General features: G+C 38.3%; 1 protein-coding gene across 1 annotated transcript in view; it reads right to left on the bottom strand.

Annotated features, from left to right (window-relative positions):
* The window catches only part of LOC148942182 (guanylate cyclase 32E-like), a 183,862-nt gene that overhangs the window by 24,289 nt on the left and 135,531 nt on the right, over positions 1-24,042 (bottom strand). Inside the window, exons 9-10 of the mRNA XM_089103247.1 lie at positions 13,927-14,106; positions 2,088-2,271 (exon numbers count right to left, since the gene is read on the bottom strand). Of these exons, the coding sequence (XP_088959373.1) occupies positions 2,088-2,271; positions 13,927-14,106 (364 nt within the window). The remainder of the gene's footprint in view (positions 1-2,087; positions 2,272-13,926; positions 14,107-24,042) is intronic.

Below are 24,042 nucleotides of genomic sequence, written 5' to 3' on the forward strand. Positions count from 1 at the left end.
CTATGCTTGATATATAGAATGGTTTCTGTTCACTTCAAGTTACAATACCGCTCTTTACTTTCATTTTATGGAAAATTTTTCATTTGTTTCCCATAAAAATATTCCTGGAAGAAGAGGGGACTGTTGCCCCTGACCCAATTATTAACCACATAAGTTTCCTTAACTTCTATTCTATTGCCTTCTAAGCTTATTCTTTTTCTTTTTCCTTTTTCATCTGAGAATATTTTTCGTCTTTCGAGACTTTCTATTTAGTTAATATCTGAAAATGTGTTGATGAGTCACCTTGCTGAATAGACAGCGGCTTTTTACCGTTTAATGTCGTTGGGTCAATAAGATGGATACTCTTTTACTGGAATGTCGGGATGGTTTCTTGCAAGGCAACTAGTGTCCCCGATTGGTCAGAACACCGTAGAGCACATACCTCTTGTAAATACAAGGAGTTTCTCGCCTTATGATTATAGTCCATTTTTGTACTTGAGACTGAATAGTTAGTTTTTTTCATAGTTTACTGCATCTATATCTATATTTCTCCTGGGTTAGGATCAGGTTTTGGATAGTTAGATATGACTTTTACGTCAGTAAAAGTCATATGTTCGTATTAGGATATCTCTCAAAGAAAGATATCCAAGATACGGCTCCAATAGCTAATCCGGCTTTGGAAGTACAGATAAGAGATACCTCTTCGGTTATGCGTATCTATGGGATACCTCTTCCCAGGCCTAGCACCAAGCGTGGCGGCCAGAGGTGGCGATTGAACAGTATTGTTTAATGGAGATTTTAAGTATGAGGTTTTCTCTGGGACGGTTCTCTGTAGGTTATAGATAGATAACAACATAAGTCATAATCTGTATAGTTTTTTTTTTTTACATAGAGAGTGGAGTTTAAGCCTCAGTGTTACCGTGTCCCCCTCCAAAATCCACTACAGGGACCTATCACCTTCCTCAAAAACTCATATTTTACGCTTAGTTCAATTGTATTCTTTAAACTGAAGGTTAAAGAATATAACCAAGAAGAATGACCACCCCCCTCCCCTTTAGCGAAAGGACAGTTCATGAAAAAATGAGAATTTGGGCCTGAGAATGCAAATTTCGAGGCTTTAGGCATCGCCTTTACCGAAAGAGATCCATTGACCTTTCCGCACCCAGCCAAAAAGCTGGTGTACAACTATGCAACGCTGTATAGCCGTGAGTAGTACTGAATATTTACTGTCTATAAGTACTATCCATATGCTGCACTATCCATAGGTAAGTACTGTCCATATGCTATTGAGCAAGAACAACGTTAAAATAGTAGCTAATAGTGGCACATTTGAGGGTCAGAACAGTCCCGAGGGATGGAAGGCTCCCATTGTCAAAGCTCTTCAAGAGCATCCTGAATCTAGAATCACGTTGTTGCAAAACTTCTGTACTTGTCTTTACTACATGGGAAAGGAAAACAACACGACGTGAAACTATACCTCTTTTCTTTTACTATTCAAAAGCTGGAAATGCCTTTTTGAAACAAACTACTCACTCGGCAATCGAATCAAAATTGGCTAAAAGTTTAATGTCTGAAAACTGCTGTGCTCCAGCCAGAGTTAACGGCCACTCAATAGAAGTACGACTGATGTCCTGCATCTCAAAACTAAAATCCCTATATCTTTAACAAAAAACTCTTCAGATCCAAGAAAAGATTATAAACTGAGCAAAATGTCTAGTCTTAGACTAAAAACGAAGCATAAAATAGATTGCAAGTTTATAAAGAAAAAAATGCAACGAAAATCCATAGAAGTCCACCCAATTGGTCATCAAATGTCAACCATGATATAGGCAGTAAATAGTGCATCTATTTCAAATTTCTTAGCATGAACATAAGTTGTCCATACCAAACTTATCATTTTTCACACTTAGCAGAAGAAAATAAAAAACTCTTCAGTTAATAGCATTTACGAAAATTAATTTCTTGGAATTAATTTAGGATGTAGTTTCATACCTTTCAAAAGGAGGGGTTTTGTTTCAGCCATTATTTGTACAGTTTTGTCGTTTGGGTATAGAAGGGTATAGAAGGGTGTACGACATCTAGATAGCTTAGACTCAAACTTTACTTACAGGCCAGCTTCCATTCCTTTTAATTTGCTTCGGATACTCCTAAAATCTGGTCTGTGATCAGGATTCTCATCCCAACAATCTTTCATACATTTGATAACATAATCTGCACAGCTTAATCCAATTACAGATGGTCTTAACAGGTTCCCACCATGCTGAGTGGGATGTGCTACGTGTTCAACTATTTCTGAAATATATGTAGTGGCAAAAACTAAACAAATCAGGAGGGACACATTTGATCACTACCAATTATTTAAACTTAACTAGCAAAAAAAGAGTCAACGGATTTATATAGGATACAATAAGTGAAAATGAATATGGAGGCTCTGTCCTTCTTTCCTCACTGAGGTCCAATAAAAGTATATTATTTCCTTTCGTAGCGAACGTGTGTCAACCCCTCTTGGATCTTTTTGGGAGGGGGGGGGGGAGATCAGGCATCATTCTCAGCTTTTATTAGAAATTTATCCTTCTTCCTATTGCAGATTGGCCTTAAGTTAAAACCAAAAGCAAGTAGTTCAATCTTTTCCTATGACCTAGAGATGTGGCCAAATCAAAAAAAAAAAAAAATTGGTTCTCTACCCTTAAGTCTGACCGCATTTCCTGTAGGAGAAATGACAGACGGTGGAATCGAGAGTTGCTGTCGATCGTCGGGCCATCAGTTACACAAAAATATCATCGAGCTTCGAAGGCAACGATGAACTAAGGGCTTGCAATGGGAAACAAGTTCAGATAAGTAAGTGCTTGTGTATCCACGGGAGCGTCCAGTGACAGGGAGTAAAACTGGTGGCTGGGTACCCTCCAGTCCAATCATCATTTCAAAAGGAAACTAGAAACCAGAATCATCATCTGAATGAGTCCTGTTTCAAGTTTCTACGACAATCCATTCTATACGACAAGGCAAAAAAATGCCTGAGATACATGTCTCTCTTTACTAAGTCGACACCAATGTGTAAACTTTTTAGATTTGAAAGTTTCATTTGAATGAGTTTATTCATTTGAGCCATTAATCATCAAGTTCGATATTGCGGAGTTATAAACCATATTTTGAGTACGGGTGGATGGGAGAAGATGTTCTGGAAATCATTCTTGGGAGAGATGTGGCCAAATCCTCAACAGTAGCATCTATAAGCCATAATTTTCGTGGTAGTTCTATAATCTACAGAAAGGGGCAACTCTAATCTAAAGAAATATATTTAGATCAAGGGTTAAGGATAGTTGCGGGGGAGGCGAGTGTTTTCATAACATGGGATAATTTGAGCGTAAATTAGAGAATTAGATTTTATAAGCTCAAATACATAAAAATTCAAATACATTCCGAATATATATGCCTATATGCCTCAAATATAGCTTTTTTTTGTCATTTAAGATCCCTTTCCCTCAAGAGACTTCTCCGGTACATCAACGAAATACATAGAGGGATGCATTTTACCCCATCTCTTCATTTGAAGAAATATAATCAGACTAGGCCTTAAGTACCGTTGGTGAGTGGAAGCACCCCTTGTCATTGTGGAAGGATTTCACATATTAAATAGAACACGATAAGATACATTAAAATATATTTATATACTTACTTATAGATGAACGGGGTCGCAGGTTTTGCCCCAAAAGTTATATATTTGTCAGCAGAAGCCCCACAGCCTTGTAAAGGTGGATAATTTCAATTTGAAACTCAACTCATTTTGTTATTTCAGACCCCCTCCCCCCCCCCAAGTGTCTTAAAATTTTTTTTAATGGATGCATTCATTTCAGGGTTATCATACCGAACAAAGAAGGACTGCTCAAACGATTTTTTTTATTCTAGCACTTAGAAGTAGCAAATCAAATGGCATGCCAATACACTTCTTTTTCTACCATTGTATTATAAAGGGTGACTAAAATGACCTAAATTAAGCCAAAATTCTCAGGCATAAAGAAATGAGATAGCAACTGTGTTTAGCCTTATACAAATCAAGCAGTTTCCCAGAATACTACAACTACTAACAACAAAATGCAGTACCAAGCAGCGTGAGGCAAACACACCACCGCAGCCTCCTCCTCCATCCCATTCTAATTAAAGGGACCCTAAAGGGACTCTAATTAAAGGAACATCTTTCCTTTTGCCATCCTCCTACCCCATTTAAGGACGACCTGCTTTTTGTTTGGCCTTCGAAGGTTGGCCGACAAGGAGAATCTTGGTCGATACGGTCTGTCAGTCGGGTACCCAAAAAAAATCCATAGACATTTTTTCTGAATGAGCTAGCAAATCCACCTCCGTTTGCCAGAGCGCCCACGCTTCAGAACCATATTTGACCTCTGTCATTACCTTAGCTTCCAATATTATAATCTCGATTCGCATACTTATCTTCCTATTCTTCTTAACTTTTTTTTTAACTGGGATAAAACAACCAGGGCTTGGCTATTCTAGATTTGAAATCTTCATTACCCCCACCGTCTTTACTAACAATACTACCTAGGTAAGTAAAGCTGCCCACTTGATCGATCTTCTCGTAACCCAGCATCACCTTCACTCATCCCTGTTCTTAGCCACTTATTCTTCTTAACATTCATTTTTAGACTCATTTTTACACTCTGAAGTCACAGAACCTCCTAGTCGTTCACAAAACCTCTAAACCTCTTTTACTTCCCCATTTGATTCCCTGTTCTACCAGTGCCTTTGCTGTGCTCCTTAGAACAATGTCCATCAAAATGAACGATGTAAATGGGGATAGAACGCAACCCTGCTTAATCCCACATTTAATACGAAACCAGCTACTAACCTCATTTCCTACCTTAGCCACAGAAATATTATTCTTGTACAAAGCAATGATCAATATAGTATTTATCATAAGCAGCGCAATCGCGCAGCCTAAGTAAAGAACGATGCTGGCAAAATGTATTATTTATTTTTATTTTCCTTTAGACCAGGGCACTTCGCATCGAAGGAGTTGTCGTAGAAACTTCGAAAAGGGCTCATTCGATTGGAAATTGGATTGGCTTGTGCCCTTTTAATAGTCGAAAGTGAGTGGAAGGCAACTAACACCCCTTCCACACCCACCATTTCCCCAAACACATCCAATCAAAATTTTGATATAGCCATTTTGTTCAGCGTAGTTGATTTCCAGATAGAAAATTATATTTTTGAGGAGGACCATCCCCCACAACCCTCAGGGCAAGGGTTTTAAGTTCTGCCCTAGGGGCATATGTTGGCATAATGTATTTTTTATGATTTTTTTTCCTTTCGACCAGGGCACTTAGTATCGAAGTTGTTGTAGAAACTTCGAAAAGGGCTCATTCAATTGGAAATTGGAGTGGCTTGTGCCCTTTTTAATAGTCGAAAGTGATTGGAAGGCAATTAAACCCCTTCCACGCAGACCATTTCCCGAAACACATCCAATCAAAATTTTGAGATAACCATTTTGTTCAGCGTAGTTGATTTCCAGATAGAAATTATGTTTTTGAGGAGAGCACTCCCCCACAGCCTTCAGGGCAAGGGTTGTAAGTTATACCCTTGGGGCATATAAGGTTTTTATAGAAAGCGTTGTCGTAGAAACTTCAAAAAAGGCTCATTTGATTGGAAATTCAAAGGGCTAGTTCCCTTTTTAATAGTTGAAAGTGATTGGAGGGCAACTAACCAACTAGCCCCCCTCTCACGTCCACCTTTTCCCAAAACACATCCAATCAAAATTTTGAGATAGCTATTTTGTTTAACGTAGTTAAAAATTCTAGAAATTAGGTCTTTGAGGATTTAAACCCCCCACAGCCCTCAGGACAAGGGTTGTAAGTTATGCCAAGGGGCATATAAGGTTTTTATAAAAGCGTTGTCGTAGAAACTTCAAAAGGGGCTCGTTCGATTGGAAATTCAAAGGGCTAGTGCCTTTTTTAATAGCTAAAAGTGATTGGAAGGTAACTAACACCCCTACCACGCCCATCTTTTCTCCAAACACACCTAATCAAAATTTTGAGCTAGCAATTTTCTTCAACGTAGTTTGAACTTCAGGAAATTATATCTTTGAGCAGGACAATCCCCCCACAGTCTTCAGGGCAAGGTTTATAAGTTATGCCCTGGGGGCATGTACGGTTTTTATTAAAATCTTTGTCGTAGAAACATGAAAAAAGGGCTCATTCGATTGGAAATTCAAAAGGCTAGTGCCCTTTTTGATAGTCGAAATTGATTTGACGACAACTAACCCCCCTCTCACGCCCACCTTTTCCCAAGAAATATCCAATCAAAATTTTTAGATAGCCATTTTATCCAACGTAGTTGAAAGTGTTGGAAATTAGGTCTTTAATGAAGACAACCCCCCCCCCCCCAAAGCCCTCCGGGCAAGGGTTGTAAGTTATGCCCTGGTGGCACATAAGGTTTTCATAGATGTTGTGGAAACTTCAAAAAGGGCTCATTCAATTGGAAATTGAAAGGGCTAGTGACCTTTTTAATAGTCGAAAGGGAGTGGAAGGCAACTAACACCCCTTCCACACCCACCACTTCCCCAGACACATCGAATCAAAATTTTTAAATTTTCATTTTGTTCAACGTAGTTGAAAGTTCTTGAACATATGTATTTGAGGATGAGATTCCCCTCAGAGGCCTCAGTGTAAGGGTCGTAAGTTATGCCCTGGGGGCATATAAGGTTTATATAGATAGCGTTGTTGTAAAAACTTCAGTTGGGGTTAGATTAATTTAAAATTGAGAGGTTTTGTGCCCTTTATAATAGTGGAAAGTGATTGGATTTTAACTAACCCCCCTCTCACGCCCACCATTCCTCAGAACACATCCAATCAAAAGTTTCAGATATCCATTTTTTCAACGTAGTAGAAAGTTCTGGAAATTTGGTCTTTGAGGATGACAACCCCTCCCCCCAGCCCTCAGGGCAAGGGTTGTAAGTTATTCCCTGGGAGCATATACGGTTTATATTGAAAGCGTTGTCGTAAAAACTTCAAAAGGGTTCATTTGATTGAAAATGTAAAGGGCTAGTCCCTTTTTTAATAGTTGAAAGTGATGGAGAGCAACTAACGCCCCTCTCACGCCCACCATTTCCCCTAGCACATCCAATCACAATTTTGAGATAGCCATTTTGTTTTACGTAGTTGAAAGTTCTGGAAAATAGGTCTTTGAGGATGACGACCCCCCTCAGAGCTCTTAGGGTAAGGGTTGTAATTTATGCCCTGGAGCATATAAGGTGTTTTAGAAAGCGTTGTCATAGAAACTCAAAAAGGGCTCATTCGATTGGAAATCGAAAGGCATAGTGCCCTTTTTAATAGTCGAAAGTGATTGGAAGGCTTGAAATTTTAATAGTAAAGATCGATATGGGTACAATGTATTATTATTTTTTTTTTTTTTTTTTAGACCAGGGCATTTCGTATCGAAGGAGTTGTCGTGGGAACTTCGAAAAGAGCTCGTTCGATTGAATATAAAAAGGGCTAATCCCCTTTTTAATAGTCGAAAATGATTGGACGACAACTAATCCCCCTCTCACCCCACCCTCCCATTTGCCCATTATGTTTAAAAACTAAATGTTGTCTTAAGATTAAATCAAAATACACTGTGTTAATGCTAGTTCCCAATAAGGCATCTCAGCAGTATCCCAAGAACGACTGAGGGCATTATGTTCAAACTTTCGGGGATACTTCTGCTCTTAAAATTTAACCAAATCAAAATAGCGCAACTGTATCCAAGCTATCAAAGAAAGTAAACAGATTTTTTTTGCGAATGGTATCAAGTTTTTCATTTCAGGTCAACTAGAGGATGTTTGAAACTAAATTAAACCCTACTATTTGTCTCCAGATTTTTAAGAGGGTTTATGTTGCTGAAAATTGCTGAAAATTTTTCTCCAGGATACAAATAGCAGGTCAAACTATAAAGTCTTAAAAAAAACGAAAATATTTAAAGAATTATTTTCTTTTTCCATGAAAAGACTGTGTCAATTTAAAACGAACAGAAATTAATTAAAAAAAATTTTTCCACAAGATAAGTTTTTCAAAGAAAAGTAAAGAATTCCATTAAACCAAAAATGAGCAAAAATGAAATCAAATAATGTGCCAAGCATGAAACTACCCCAAATCAGAATTAATAAATAAATGGAACCAAAAACGAACAAAAATTACCACAAATAACCGAGTTAAACTCAAAACGAGCAGATAATAACATAAGTAGGGCTCCAAATCCCTATGCCGTCCCAAGGCCAGAACATAATTTGCTCTTTACTGAAAAAATTACAAATGAATGCGAATTGTCAGTTTAATATACATATACTAATATTTAGTAATCAAAATTTTAATATTATTTGATTTATTAAAGTTATAAAAGTAAAAACATTTATATTTTTTTCAGTAAAGTGCAAATTTGGTTCTGGCCTTGGGAAGGCATAGGGGTTTTTAGCATAGGGGTTTTATAGCTCAGGCACTTCTCTATTATTAAATAAGAGTGAAAATTTGGTCAACGCATCCTCAACCTCCCTAAAACCACACTGTTCTTCCTTTAAAACCTTATCTACAGCCTCTCTAAGTCTGCAAAGTACATCATACTAATTAATTTGCTTCCTACAATAACCGGGCTTTTGCCTCTATAGTTACCACACTCACTTTTAACACCTTTCTTATAGAAGGGTTTAATTAGATTTTTCCTGGAATCGATAGGTACTTCCCCTTTCTTTTAAAATCCTATTCATAATCTTCAGAAACTTATCTCTAACTTTATAACTACCATATGACGGCTTGGCACATTCTCAAACTGTTCTGGCCATCCCTCTTTAACTCTTGTATCATTACTATTTGGGGCCCCGTTCCTATCTTCAACTGGAAAAGTCCAGATTGACTAGTCCCTCTCAATTTATTAACAAGCCAGTACAATATTTTACTATTATGCCGTGTGGCTGCATTTTCCAGATCCTTAGAAATTTTATCTATGGTCTCCACTTCGCACGTCCTTAGTTCATATTTTAATGCTTTCTCCACTTTCTTTGAATTTTTTTATTTTCATATGATATATCACTCAAATAACCCTTGTAGAAGCCCTTCCTCCTCACGAAACCCTCAGACTGAAATTTGTAGCCCTTCCGACTGAAATTTGTAGCCCTCAGACTGAAATTGTAGAAGCCCTTCCTCCTCACGAAACCCTCAGACTGAAATTTTGTCAGTGTAAACCAAGTACCATTACAGTCATTACAGATAAGACACGAACAGGATAGAATTAAACCCCTTGAAATAAACACACGAAGAAAAGTTTAAACCATCCAATTTAAAAACCGGTTATCTTTTTTATTTTTATAGAATCAATTCAAGCCTTCAAAGAGATTCATTAATGATATCCAGAAATGCGTCTTTAAATAATGAAAAAACAAAACCAAACCGACAAGACACAGATAAGGAATCACCCTTCCAGAATAACGCAGAAATAAAAAGTTATGCTATCCAATTGAAAAAAAAAACATTTTCTAGTTTATTTTCCAAACATATATTCAACTCTTCACAGTAATTTGTTAACCTGCTCCAGAGATGCGTCTTTAAAAGACTAAAAATAAACAAATAACAGCAAAACAAGAATAAAACAAATAGAAAACCGACGAAAACAGATTTAAAACAGATGTTTATATTTAGATATTCTAAGGTACACATTTTTAACTGTTCATAATCCTGAATTATTAGTTTATAGTCAATTTGCTTTCTCCAACGGGCATAGTCAGGAAACTGGAAATTGATTAATTTTGTTAAGAAATTATTCTCGCAATTGCATTGATTGTTCTTATTTGAAGCCTTCTTTAATTTACCAGTAGAAATGTATAACAGAGTTGCTTGCTCTTATGATAGGTTTTGTTTTTAAGCTATTACCATTAATTAAATCAAGATGTAGGTTTCCTATCTACCTCTTTTTATCGCCATATCTGAGAAAATTTTCCTAATATTAAAGCAATAACCTCGCTTATATGAAATTCCCTTAACTCTCCTTGAGATTTTGTGTTTATTTTGTGCACTTGAGATTTTTACCTCTGTTTGAATTGTCAATGTTCATTTTTTTTTTTATTGTAATGATTTTGAATTCTCGTCGTTTCAGTTGTCTGCTTTATTTGCGCTTTTCTGTGAATTCTGCTAGTCTAAGACTTCGAACATTTTATTTGTATAACTAACAAGGCAGCCTGGCAACTTTACCTAAGATGGCAAATATAAATTACGAGGGCTATTCAGAAACTAGGAAGCCTTTCCGTCTGACGCCGCTAGGCGTGTGGCTATTACGTATGTTTTGGTGTGCGCGTGCTCGTAGCTTCAGTGCGAAAATGGTGTATCCAGTTTAAAAATCACCGAACCAACGTGCATGATGAAGAAAGGGGTGGACGCCCGAGCATTATGACAGACAATCTTCTCGCCAAAATTGATGAGAAGATTCATGAAAACCGTCGCTTCACAGTAACGGAGCTTTCGCTTTGATTCCCATAAGTTTCACGGACTTTGTTGTTTGAAATTGTGAGTCACAAGCTTGGCTATAAATTTTGTGCCAGATGGGTGCCAAAAATGCTTACAGACTTCCATAAAGGTCAGCGAATGGGAGCAGCCTTAACATTTCTTTACGCCTACCACACACATGGTGATTCTTTACTCGATCGAATCGTAACGGGTGACGAGACGTGGGTTAAGCACGTCAATTGCTAGACAAAATTGCAGTCCATTGAGTGGGGCCAAACAAGTTCTCCCACAAAACCAAAAGATTTTTGCACACCTTGTCAGCGGGGAAGATTACGGCTACTGTTTTTGGGATAGGCAAAGTGTGCTGTTTATTGACTTCCTCGAGCATGGTGCAACAATCAACTCTGATTGGTACTGCCAAACATTGCACAAGCTTAGAAGAGAAGTATATATGCAATTCAAGCACCGAGGAAAGTTATCGTCAAATATTTTGTTTTTTCATAACAATATCTTATCTCACACAGAAAATTGAACTGCAGAACGTATTGTCTCATTTAAATGGAGAATTTTCTCACATCCACCCTACAATCCGGACTTACCACCAAGCGGTTTTAAATTGTTCCCGAAGATGAAAAACTGGCTTGCGGCACAGCGTTTTGATGACGACTACGAGCTCCAAGCATGCGTCACTGAGTGGCTGAGATCGCAAGCGGCGGATTTCTATGACGATGGAAATTCGAAGCTTGTCCACCGCTGCGAAAAACTGGCTATCTCGACAAAATGGCTATCTCACAATTTCGATCGAATGTGTTTGGGGAAAAGAGGATATCAGGGAGGGGGGCTATTTTCTCTCCATCACGCTTGACTCTTAAAATGGAACTAGAGCTTTGCATTTCAAATTAAATGAGCCCTCTCTAAAGTTCACAAGACCACCTCTTCATAAAAACCTTACATCCCCACGAGCATACTTAAAACCCTTGCCCCTATACACTGGGGGGGGGGTTGTGTCAACCCCAAAGGCCGTGTTTTTGGACTATTTTTGAACAAATGGCTGTCTCAAAATTTCTATCGGATGCATCTAGGGAAAATATGACGGGGGGGATACAGCTGCCCTCCGATAAATTTGACTCTTGAAAATGGCTCTTCAACTTCCAATTTCTAATCCAATTAGTCCCCTCCGAAGTTTATAAGACCACCATTTCCATAAAAATCTTAAATACCCTCGGGGCATACCTTACAACCCTTGCCCTGAATACTGTGAGGGGGTTCTCATCTTCAAAGACATAATTTCTGGACATTTAAACTACGTCAAACAAAATAACTATCTCGAAATTTTGACTGGAAGTGTTTGGGGAAATGATGGGCGTGGGGGGGGGGGTTGCCCTCCAATCACTTATGACTATTGAAAAGGGCAATTACCCTTTCAATTAACAACCGACTGAGCCCTTTTCGAATTTTCGACGACAACAAATGGTCATCTTAAAATTTCTATCAGATACGTTTCGGGAAAATACAACGTGTGTGTGTGTGTGTGTGTGTGTGTGGGGGGAGGGGGTATTTGCCTTCCGATCACTTTGACTCTTAAAAAGAGCACTATAACTTCTGATTACCAATCCAATGAGCCCTCTTTGAAGTTTATACGACCACCACTTCTATAAAAACCCTATATACCCCCAGAGCGTAACTTGCAACCTTTGCCCCGAGGGCTATATGAGGGGGGGGGGGTTATCCTCAAAGACATTATTTCTGTACCTTTCAACTACACTGAACAAAATGGCTATCTAAAAAATTATGATTGAATGTTTTGGGGAAATGATTGGTGTAGAGGCTATCTCAAAAATTATGATTGAATGTTTTTGGGAAATGATTGGTGATGAGGGGGGGGGGGGTGGCTGTTTGACCTCCAATCACTTTTGACTGTCAAAAATGCCAGTAGAACTTCTGATTACCAATCAATTGAGCCCCCTCTGAGCTTTATACGATCACCTTTTCTATAAAAACCTTATATCCCCCCAGGGTATAACTTAAAACCCTTGCTCTGAGGGTTGTGGGGGGGGTGTAATTTTCAAATTCATAATCTTCGAACCTTTAAACTACGCTGAACAAAATGGCTACCTCAAAATTTTTATTGGATGTGTTTGGGGAAATGATTGACGTGGGGGAGGGGGAGCTGGTTGCCCTCCATGAGCTCTTTTGAAGTTCCTGAGACATTTTTTTCTATGAGAAGTGCCCTGGTCTAAAAAAAAAAAACAACATTATATTGTGCCCACATTACTCTTTACTTAGGCAACACTATCGCGCTGCCTATTATATTTTGTCTTAAGATTTCACTTATACAGCACTGGAAGTGTCGATTATACCAGGTAAGCCCCCCCCCCTAATATTCAGTCTATGGGTGACCATGTTATGCAACCAATTAAATAACAATAATAATAATAAAAAAAACAATAAATTTAAAGAAAAATACTTAAAGCACAAGCGCTCCAAGAAGATAAAGTTAAGAAAAAAAAAAAAAAAAAAAAAAAAAAAAAAACTCGAGACGGCAGGAGAAGAAGCCGTAGGGAAAGCCCAGCAGAATCGCAGCGGGGCGTTTGAATTATTAACTCGGTGGAAGTTGTGATTTTGCTGGGCTTTCCATATTGGGAATACTCATATAATAGGACCAATTTCAGTCACCCACTTGCCTGCAAGTCCTTTGGACATGGTCTGTCATCAATCGTTGAATCATTTTTTAATCTATAATTGCGTTCAAATTGCTCACAGAATTGATCTGTTTTGGCTTTACTCTAGTCAAACATGGCTCTCAAGTCTTTCATCACTTCGACAAATTGATAATTCAAAAATCAACGGACTCGGTTGATTGCCTACAAGTTGCATCAGTTGATTGCCTCAGTTGCCCGCTTGCCTTCAAGTCCAGTGGACATTGTCAGTCATGAGTCAAACTAAGAATCCTGGTCGCCCCGCTGCAATTCTACTGGGCTTTCCCATTAGGAAAAGCTCAAACAATGTGAACAATCTGGGTCACCCACTCGCCTGCAAGTCCTGTGAACACTCTCAAGTCTTTCATCATTAGACCTAGTTGATAATTCAGTCCGTCTTGAGTGCCATTGGCAACTCGCCATGACCTTAAGTCTTTCAAAACACGCTCTGTACGTGGCATGAACAAAAGAGTCCTTGTTGTTACAACTTGGAAATACAATTTGGAAAAGTCCATGTTGTTTGTAGCTAATTATATATGATTGTATCTTCGAATAATATCGATTAAGTTCAACCCCACTTGATGGATTCACTTGATGGATTATTTTTCTTTAATAAAAACCTGGAAAGTGGAGATTCTGTGTAGTCGGACCGATTAAACGTGACTCTTTTTTACTTTTTTTTTACTTTTGCTTAACCATAGTTTTTTTCAACTATAACTACAGATAAAATATAATATTTATAATAAAAATAACAGAGAAAAAAGAATTACCTTTGGCTGACAAATTTAGGCAGCCCCACGGTCCTGAGCGTCCAAAAATTTCATATAGTATTATTCCGAATGAAAAGACGTCTCCTTTTTGTGTTCCCCAAGGTAAAGCATTCGGATTTCTAAGGAGCTCTGGTGCTTTCCAAAGCAGTTTTTCAGGAGGAAAAGTACTTCTATAGCTCCCTAAAGAAGGGATACATAAAAAGCTCGTGACAATAAAAAACTCGAAACTAAACTCACAAGTCATATTTAATTCCTTACCCCTCCCCCCCGGCTTTGACAAAAAGCGTAATAATGTTGCTTAACAAATCCTTCCCAACCAAAATATGATTCGCTTATTGGCTTGCTGCAATTAGCAATGTTAGGTAGTATAGTAGTAATAAATCAAACAACAAAGAGTACGGTAGCAATCGGATCTCTATCAGAATTAAAAAAAAAATACAAGGTTTCCCAAATGAAACTAAAGAGTGGCGTTACTACCCGTAGGTTGAAATATAAATTCTAATATGATTTGAATAATTTATATGTTGAAGCCTAAATTTAAAGAAGGGTGGCTTGTGGCTTAGGGTTTGGCTAACCCCCTCTTATCCGGGTTGCAGTGGTAGCTAGCAACCTAGTAAGAGACGATCACGTCCCTTAGTAAACTACAATAACCCATAAATCCTAAAAATACAGTCAGATCAAAACAAGAAGTACACTATTAGAACCGCCTTGCCCAAAACCCCTATATAGAAAACTTACCTTGGTTTGAACAACCAAGACCTCGGTTTGCCCCCCCCCCCCCAGCTGAAATTTAGTTTCTTCAAAAATCTTGTCAAAACTAAAAAAAAAGCCTGCAAAATTCAAGTATCAACAGAAACAGATCAGTTTTTTTTAGTATATATTTACCATTATAGTAATATAAAGTATCTTTATAGTACTTTCATAGTACTATATAAGTACTTTCCTAGTACCAAATAGCTCATTTTTCAGTTTTTACTGTCATTTTCACTTGATTTGGGAAAATTTGCTCCAACTTTGCCCCCGTCCCCCAGGATTTGACGAAATTACGCCACTGCTTCTAGTATTATTTTTAAGTCGGAACTTAAATACTTTATCTATTAAATAAATTTGATGGTTTTGAAAGAATACCTTATGATTCCATACTAACTACATCTAGACTACATTTAAACAAGGTAATAGTTTATGAAGAAACTTTACAGTTATCTTTTACAGTAGAACCCAGGCGTCCTAAGCCACAAATTCGGTAACACCCTATTTAATTTAAGACCTACTCCTGATAGACCGGCTATCCGACGCAGCATATCAAGCTACGTCTGGTTGCATTCTATTTAAAACGTGCATTTTGAAACTAGATTTATTTAATATTCACGAAAGAAGGTGTCAACTTGGAAGGGTCTTTGTCAACTTCCAGGTACAATAATTAAGGGGGAAAATATTAAACAGTGAATCTACTTGGTAACACTACTTTGGCAAATAGTAGATTAGATGACATTATGGTATACAGTTCTGAACTAGATACTGAAACAGATTTACTTGGCCCCAATTAAGGCCTGTATGCCATATCTTCAATTTGATAATGCGCCATTAATTGCGACAAATGATGGAAACTTCCACAAAAGTAATCTTTTTCAATCTCAGACTGATTTCCAAAAATAGTGCGTGGTACACTCTTTGGTTTTGACACAAAGATATGAAATAGAAAAATTTTTCGTTTTTTGAACTGAACCTTAAGATACTGCTAAATCTGTGTATGACTCACATTTACATAATTTATCAAAGGAGTATGCGATCTTTTTAAATGTAATACTTTATGTACAGAGCCATAATTTTATACAATTAATATTTGTCCATTGTCGGAACTATAGTTTTGAATTATTGCAAATACATCAAATATTATCTTGACGCTAATGTGTCAGCGGCATGAAATATCTATTGGTAAGTCATATTTCAAGTTTTTTGTCATAACTATTATTGTAAATGATTTAACATCATGAAACAGAAAATAACTAACAACAAATACAAAGAAATGTCAGCTTGTACTGCAACAGTCAATTCATAAAAGCGGAGCAATACGCTCTGGAAGTGCTTTGCGTTTATTACGGATTAAAAAAAATAAATAAAACAAAAAACCCTAAAAAAAACAACTTTGCTTTCCCGTGCCGTGGTTGTCCGTAACAGCGCCGAGTCTGCCTTTTAAAGACTCAGATAAGGATAATGTTACCACTCTGGATTCTAGTTTAGACCATATAAAATTAAAGTAGATACTTGGAACTATCTTTAATTCATGGGATAGTCCTCTGTAATTTTTTTTTGTTATTCTTCTTTTCTTCTTTTCTTCTTTTTATTTGTTTGTTTTATTTGTTTTTTGTTCTTTTTTTTGGGGGGGGGGGGGCCTCTTAAATTCTCTTCATGTTTGAGTCTTTTAAATATTAATTTGTTTTTTTGTATATTTTGATTAGCCTATGAAAGGTGGAAATGCATTATGTTGAAAATGATTTTTTCTTTTTTTTTATTTGTTTCTCCTTGTTTCTTTTCTGGCCATAGAGCCTTACGGGGGAGTCCATGTTTAAGTGTTTTTGTTGTGAATTTATTTGTCGAATAAATTGATTGATTGATTGATTTATGTTTCTTAGGCTTGAGCTAATGAAAAATTCTTCTCTGACTCTCATGGTTTCTTCCATACTTACTGTGAAGTAATATGCCTCAGCAACTAGTTCAGCAAAGAGGCTTAACCTCAAACAACCTCTGGTGATTTTTTTTTTTTTTGCAAAAAACGCAGAAAATTCCGAAAAGAATATATTAATGGCCCAAGAAAATGTAAACTTAGGAATAAGTGCTGAAAAAAAAACACTCGAGGGAATTTGAATATGTCTAGAAATATTCAAAACGATCCCCTGCCAAATAATTTCAGCTATAATTTCAGGTGTGGAATCTAGTGTCAAATTTCGGACTAACCTATTTCAGAAACAAATGAGCTGGCGAAGTAAATTTGGAGGCAACGGAAGGAGAGAATTTGGATTGTTGTTTTACTAGCGATGTTATGATAAACCCAATGTGCTAATAGAGAGTCCAGCTTTCACCTACCATGGCCTTCGTTGTGACGTCCATAAAGCCCCCCCCCCCCCTATGAGATTTACCGACGATCATTTATATTTTTCCGTTCAAAGTTGATAGCAGTTACCAGTATTTAAGGTATGTGAATTTTTTCAATCTCGTTCTCCAACCCAGAAATCTTCTGGGTTGGATTGGACAGATCGGATTGGATATTTACAGCGCTTAAGTGGAGTTGAGGTATTTTCTTAATTTTCACTCTCGCTCTTCCCTTCTTTTTCTGGTAATATTTTTGTAGCAATTTTGCTGCCAAAATATGGCAACAAAATACTTTATGACAATTTGATAAAAATATTTTGTTGCAATTTGTTGGACCTCGAATAATAGCTTTGACAGGGATACAATGGAACTAGCGGGTAAAAATTAAACCTGCGGAAACTTGAAAATTTCGAAATCGTGTGAAAAGAATATTCAAAAAGTCTAATAAACTTGAATAATATTAGAAAAATGCGAATTTGCTTGAACGGAATTTGATATTCTTTACTTTCTAACTTATTTTCTGTTACGATTGAACAGAACACAGACTTTACTCAGACTCGTAGGGTATTAATTTTTGAAAATAAAATGTTTGTCTGACTCGCAAAAACATAACAAAAACAAATATAAACAAATTTTTGATACGTTTTTAAATTTTGTTTTTTACCCCCCCCCCCCCCCCGAAAAATAGCCCTCTCCGATAAAAAAAAAAAACTCCTGGATAAGGCCCTGATCTTTGCCTTTTAACATTGCTATTTTTCTTTTTAAGTTCCAATATGCTCTTGTATGGTTTTGTTTTTCTCGCTAGACCAGCAATTATAAGGTTAGATTTGTGAACACACTACCTAACTGTCCCTATTGAATTGCCTTTTGGTTCTTTTTTTTAACATGAGGATATCTGGTAAATCCACATATTAGAGCATATTTTGCTTCAATAAATTTTCTTTCAGCAGAATATGGAATAAATTGATCTCTCAGATTATATAACTGTTTTTGTAAGTTTTCTAGAGAACGAGAGAAAGTGGGCTTATTAATATTTATGTGGCAATTTTGTAGCAAAATATTTTCCTCGCTAAATCGATAATTACAAGTTTAGATTTATGATGTTGCGAATGCTACCTTGGGTTCCTGAATGGGTTCCTATTTTTTTTTTTTTTTTCGCCTGTCGATTCTTTTGTTTTCCATGAAGATATTTGCTAGATCCACATATTGGTGCTTCAAAATTTTATATAAAAAAAAATATTTTCTTAATATCGGGGGAATCCCAGCCACTCCCAATTGCTACACTACAAAGATGTATTGATTTTTTGTTTGAAACCCCTGCCCTCGCGGACAAAGTATTTCAAGTCTAGCGTGTTAACACCTTGTTTGGTAAGTGTTTAACCGAGGGGTTAACAACTGGGCATTTTGAGGGACACCTGGAGGCATGAGGCACGCCGGAGGCCTGCCTCCGGAGGCACACCGGAGGCATATTCCAAAGGACACAAAATGTAAATATATACAGCTTGCCTGTTATTCGGTATCTGTCGAATATTTTAGCACCTTCAAAAGCGATCTTTTAAAACTTGGAAAAAATCATTTACCGGCTTATTTGGCAAGGAAAAGAACTCCCAAGACTGAAAACAACTGATATGTACCTAAAGAAGAAGAACGGAGGACTGCAAGTTGTAGATATCGATGCAAAAAACTAGCTAACCCTACGATGGCACTGATGGTGTCACTTTTTCCTTTTACATATGAAGCGTTGCCACCAGCTCAAAAATAAAATTCCGATCTTTCTTCAAAAAAAATCCCGAAATTTCAAAAAAAAATGCCGGAACACGGTTTTTAAGTTATACAACATTGGGCTGCGCGGTGATGACGTAAAAAGCAAGGTGCAAAATTCAAAAGACCGTGAAACGTGGTTTCTAGTTGTAACTAACAACTGATTGTCAATATTCCTAGTATTATTTCGATGTGAAGACGTTCTGGTGGATTAGTAGGCTCTACGACTAATATTTTAGGCCAAAATAATTCGCTCAAGTTCTGAAAAAACGTGTCTACGCATCCACGTTTCATCGTTATTTGAATTTCCCGCCCAAGAATTGACGTCACGCTTCGCAGCCCTATTCAATATGGCTTGGCCAGCGGTAAAAGTTGCCTTTTATCACGTCTTCACACTCGACGTCCCTTTCCTTTTTATCATACCTGCTTTTCTGTTTAGTGGCTGTGCCAAGACACACCCTTGGATCTCGGATTCTTAATTGTACTAAAAAAAAGGAATCTGCTGCTTTGACGCGAAAGTATTCCGAAGAAACACAGAACCATTTTTCCTGAATGTACTTAGAATCCAACTTTCTTGGTATTAAGCCCAGTTCTTTGGGTATTTGAAGAGAAAACTGTAAGGCAACAGTAAGAAAAACTGTTACTACCAAGTTATTAGTAAAATGCGCTAAGTAAATCAACCAACTAAAAAAATAACTAGTTCCTCAGATATGTATTGGCACGTTTCAGTAATCATCTCGATAATCACAGCTCAAATGACAACCCTAAGAAACTGGACAAATGAGCTTCAGTAAATCCAACTAAACTCGGTTGGCACAAGTATAAACACTAAGTCTTCTACTACTAAGTCTTCTACTGAGCATAACAAGTTTTCCGATGGTATTCATCGCTTCCACTGCCCTAGTTCTCGGAATGCATTCGAAACTCATAAAATTATATCAAGAGCTCAAACGAATGGGGGACGAGGAGCGCACGCACTTGATCTGGAAGGACCAGCCCCGCCATGGGTGGCCTCCTCGTCCGTAGGAGACATGGTTCAAAATTCTGTTCAGTTCTGTGCCCTCATGCACATCGGTATTAAGGTTATTCTTGTTTTTTTGTTGATGGGTTGGTTGTATTTTTTTTTTTTTTTTTGTTGATTAAGGTTGGTCATAAAAAGGGCTGAAAAAAAAAGGAAAAAAGTGCCACCGCAAGAATGGGTTTCTTGTGGACGGAGGACGCCCAGTCTACGGGAGAGTAAATAGTTTTTTTGTGTTAAAAAATTTTTAAGTTGTAAGAGTAAGCCTTTTGGAAGACCACCTTTAGAATTCGAATTCGTATTAGTGAAAATTCAAGGATATGAATTTTAAGAAATTGAAGTAAAAATGCCACCGGAAAAGCGTCTCCTAGAGGAGGAAGGACACCCTGGAACAGGGGGAACGATAGATATTTGGCAAGTAAAAAGTTAAATGGTAGTGTGCCTTCATGTCCAATAATACATTGACTGGTATATAATAATTTATTTTTTTTAAGTTTAGGTGATATGATAATGTAAAAAGTTGTAAGATTTATATGTTTTTGTATTAAAATATCACCGAGTAGAGAGGAAGAGGGGAGGAAAAAAAAATAACAACTACCTCTGAAAAATGTTAAACAAAATTCCTTCTGTTGACACACAGAACATGGCGATGATGGTGGTTATGGTCTTGAGGTCAGTTTTGGGTTTAGATGCCATTTTCAGCATGATGATTGCGATGCTGACGAGCCATCAAAAAAGTGGAACTCTTTCTTCTGGATAAATGAATTCAGCTTTGTGAAGACGTCTGAGTCAAAGCCAAAGACAATGTTGGTGCCAATTTCCATAGAAACGGGTTCTGCTGAATGCATGATATACAGGCTGGAGTCACAGTAACCCTGGTCTAACAATGCGGCAGTTAATGTGAGATCAGCATTCAGCCGGAACCACTGGCACAGAATTCCTATATAGTCAGGAAACGGCATCGCCATATTCTGCGTGTCAACAGAGTGGCATCTTCGCCCAGACAAGTAGCCAAACTGTATGGCCCGTCCAACTAATACTCTCTTTCCCCTGCCAACCGGTCTGTAAACGCACCATTCACCGATACGCAATTCCGATTTCGCACCGACCTCTGCATTGGTTTGTGGCGACTCACGTAGTCCTACTCGTCGGCCCTGGACCATCATCCGTTTTAATCGCTCACTACTCAGCTTCTCAGAGCTTTCCCTCAGAAGCCACAACAGCGTGGATTTTTTTTATTGGTGTTATGGAGCCGTCAGAAGTCTTGACAAGACAAAACCTAGAATTCTTCATGTTCGTCACAGGCTCACTAACCCAATTTTTCTCAACTTGGTGTTTCACACAGTGAGCAATCACTGCCAAATCTTCAAAGATGCCGTCACTTTCCAAGCCTGATTCAGTGTCAGTCGCGGAAGCCTTTTCCTGCTTATCGGACAGAGTATTTTCCTCTGAGTCATCGTCTGAGTCACTGTCGTGAAGTACAGAAAGACGAACATTCGGTACTTGGTGACCGAAAGCAGAAAGTTCGTCGTCGGGTATCAAGGCTTTCATTATTCGCTGACTTTCAATACGAGCTCGCCCTAGCTCGAGCTTGATTTCATCGTCCACAACACCAACACCAATGACACAACACCAATGGATCTTACTCGCTTGGCCTTGGGCAAGGACAACTGTTCATTAGAATATTGAGCTTCAAAATCCGTTATACTTTCATATCGAAGAATTCGATGTAGAAGTTGGAGGAACGAAAGGTTTATTACAGTACTGTAAGTGCTGGTTTGAGACCGCATCTTCCTAAAACAATCTTCACATGGTTGGCTAGTCATTTCGGAGAGCTTGAAAAGACGTTCGAGCCCAAGCCGATTGAATCGACGAATGAGAAGCACTAGGGAATGCATATTTATCTCTAGGCAATGGTAAAGGTTTGTGGTAATAAAATTCTCGTTCAAAGCATAATGTCCACTTTTTAGGACCCAGGATCTCCAATGTCGAACGCAGTAAACAACACGACCAAGTAAAGATAACCTGTCAAGAGGAGAAAGTTTGCCGTCGTAAAAAACGTGCCGTACGCTTTTCATAAGCCAAAGATAAAACTGTGTTCCTTCGCTTCCAGGAATACGCTGTTTCAGGTGTGCCGGAGGCACGGAGGCACAGCCGGAGGCACGAAGGAAGGGACACCTGCGACGGTCAGTTATTAGCCTATCGTGTTTAACATTAATCCTTATTTTCTAGACAAAGCTATGTAAAGGTGTAAATGTAAAATTCAATCTAGTACTTAGATGCTAATCAGCATCTACGAGGCTCATAGCAAACTCTTAGTTTTAGCACTTTTTCCCTCTTACTTTTATTCTATTCAAAGTACCTTTTTAAGTCCCGCTAAGGTCATTTCTATTCCTTCTATAAAAATGAAGAAAACCAACCGAAGTTGTGAATAAAACGCGGCCTGATTTGTAATGCGTTTCTGAAGAGCCTTTTTAGAAGAGATGGTGAAAAGTGCGAGACAGTTCTGAAGAGCCAAATGTAAAGAGACCTGGATAAACAAGTCAAAAGGAGCGCAAGGGGGGATAAACGCAACTTTTTGGATAGAATAGCTGCCATGGTGGAGGAAGCAGCGAAACGTGATGAATCCAAACCCGTATACAAGATTACGAACGAAATTGTGGGGAAATACCAAAACGTAAACGGACCGGTTATGCAAATGGCAAAATTGCATCAGACCCATCAGATATTTTCATAGTGTGGGCCTTGCTTTTCGAGAAGATTCTGGACAGACCCCACCCTTTGGATCCTTCAGATATCCCTGAAACCCCCTTTTTGAACATCCAAATCAGCATCGCTAGTGACATAGAAGTTCAACAGGCAGCCCGCAAGCTAAAGAATTGCAGAGCAACAGGACCTAACAGAATAGTAGCCAAGATGATAAAAACATCACTGAAAACCTGTATGGATGTGTAGCTTACACTTTTTGCTAGTATCTGGAAGTCTGAAGTACGCTCATCAAACTTTCCAAGGAAGGAGACGCGACAAAATGTGACAACTGGAGGGGCATCAGTATCCTATCTATTCCGGGTAAACTTTTCTCGCAGATTATTTTGCAGTGCATCCAGACAGTCCTTCGGTCGTCCCATTCTTGCACGGATCTCATCTACACACTACAAAGGATGATTAAGGAGTACAATGAATGGCGTCAAAAATCTACTTGATTTTAGTGGATTTCGAGAAAACCTTCGACTCTATCAACCGATATTCGCTATTTAAAAGCGTGCGATACTATGGAGTTCCTGACAAAATAGTGGCCCTAATTGTGGCGTTATATGATAACACAGAATGCTGTGTTCGGACCCAAGAAGAGAATACTAGATATTTCCGTATGATGTCCGGCGTAAAACAGGGCTGTGTTCTTTCTCCGTTACTAGTCCTCGCCGTCGACTACATACTTCGTGATTGTGCAAGGTTTGGCATCAAAATTGATGAAGCCAAACAGCTAGTCGACCTGGATCTCCTCAATACTATCCGTGAAAATGCTGGCTGTCTTAACCACAAGATTAACACAAAGAAGCACAGAGCATGAGAGCATGACAACAATTGATTCCCCTCTGGGCATGAAGTGTGAAGATTCAACTGTTGAGCAGGTCCTAGAGTTCAGGTACCTCCGCAACACAGTGGAAAATTCAGGGTCAAGCGACCGGGAAGTGCAGCTGAGGACAGGGCAAGCGAGTGGAACTTTTAAGTGACTGAAACAAGCATGGTGATCGAAAAAGTATTCTACGAAATTAGAAATGAGGCTATTTAATAGCAATGTCTTTTCTGCACTCCTCTACAGCAACGAGTGCTGGAATTTAAACCAGCAACAAGAGAGATGGATTCTTGCCTTCGAAAACAACTGCCTTTGAGTTCTGAACATATGCTGGAGAGATCACGTCAAAAACCAAATAGTCCGATCCAGCTTAGGCTAGCCCATAGTTACAGACGTCATTCGGCAGCAAATGTGGCGAAACCTTGGGCGCGTGATCCATATGAAGGACGATAGGATTCCGAGATCTTGACAGATCTTGGAACTTTAACCTTAGGAAATCCCCAAGAGATGTTGACCAAAGAACACCTTGTGTCGTACTTATCAACAGGACCTGTCCAACATTCACATGACAATCTAATCCCAATGGGAAGATGTTTGGACGCCGGCACACATGCGGGATGACTGGCGGCTCTTCCTGGATGCCCTGAGTGTCTCTGACGGAACAGGAGGA

Source organism: Artemia sp. Qi Xiang Cuo, chromosome 17 (assembly GCF_049724085.1).
Source record: "Artemia sp. Qi Xiang Cuo chromosome 17, ASM4972408v1, whole genome shotgun sequence".
NCBI lineage: Eukaryota > Metazoa > Arthropoda > Branchiopoda > Anostraca > Artemiidae > Artemia > Artemia sp. Qi Xiang Cuo.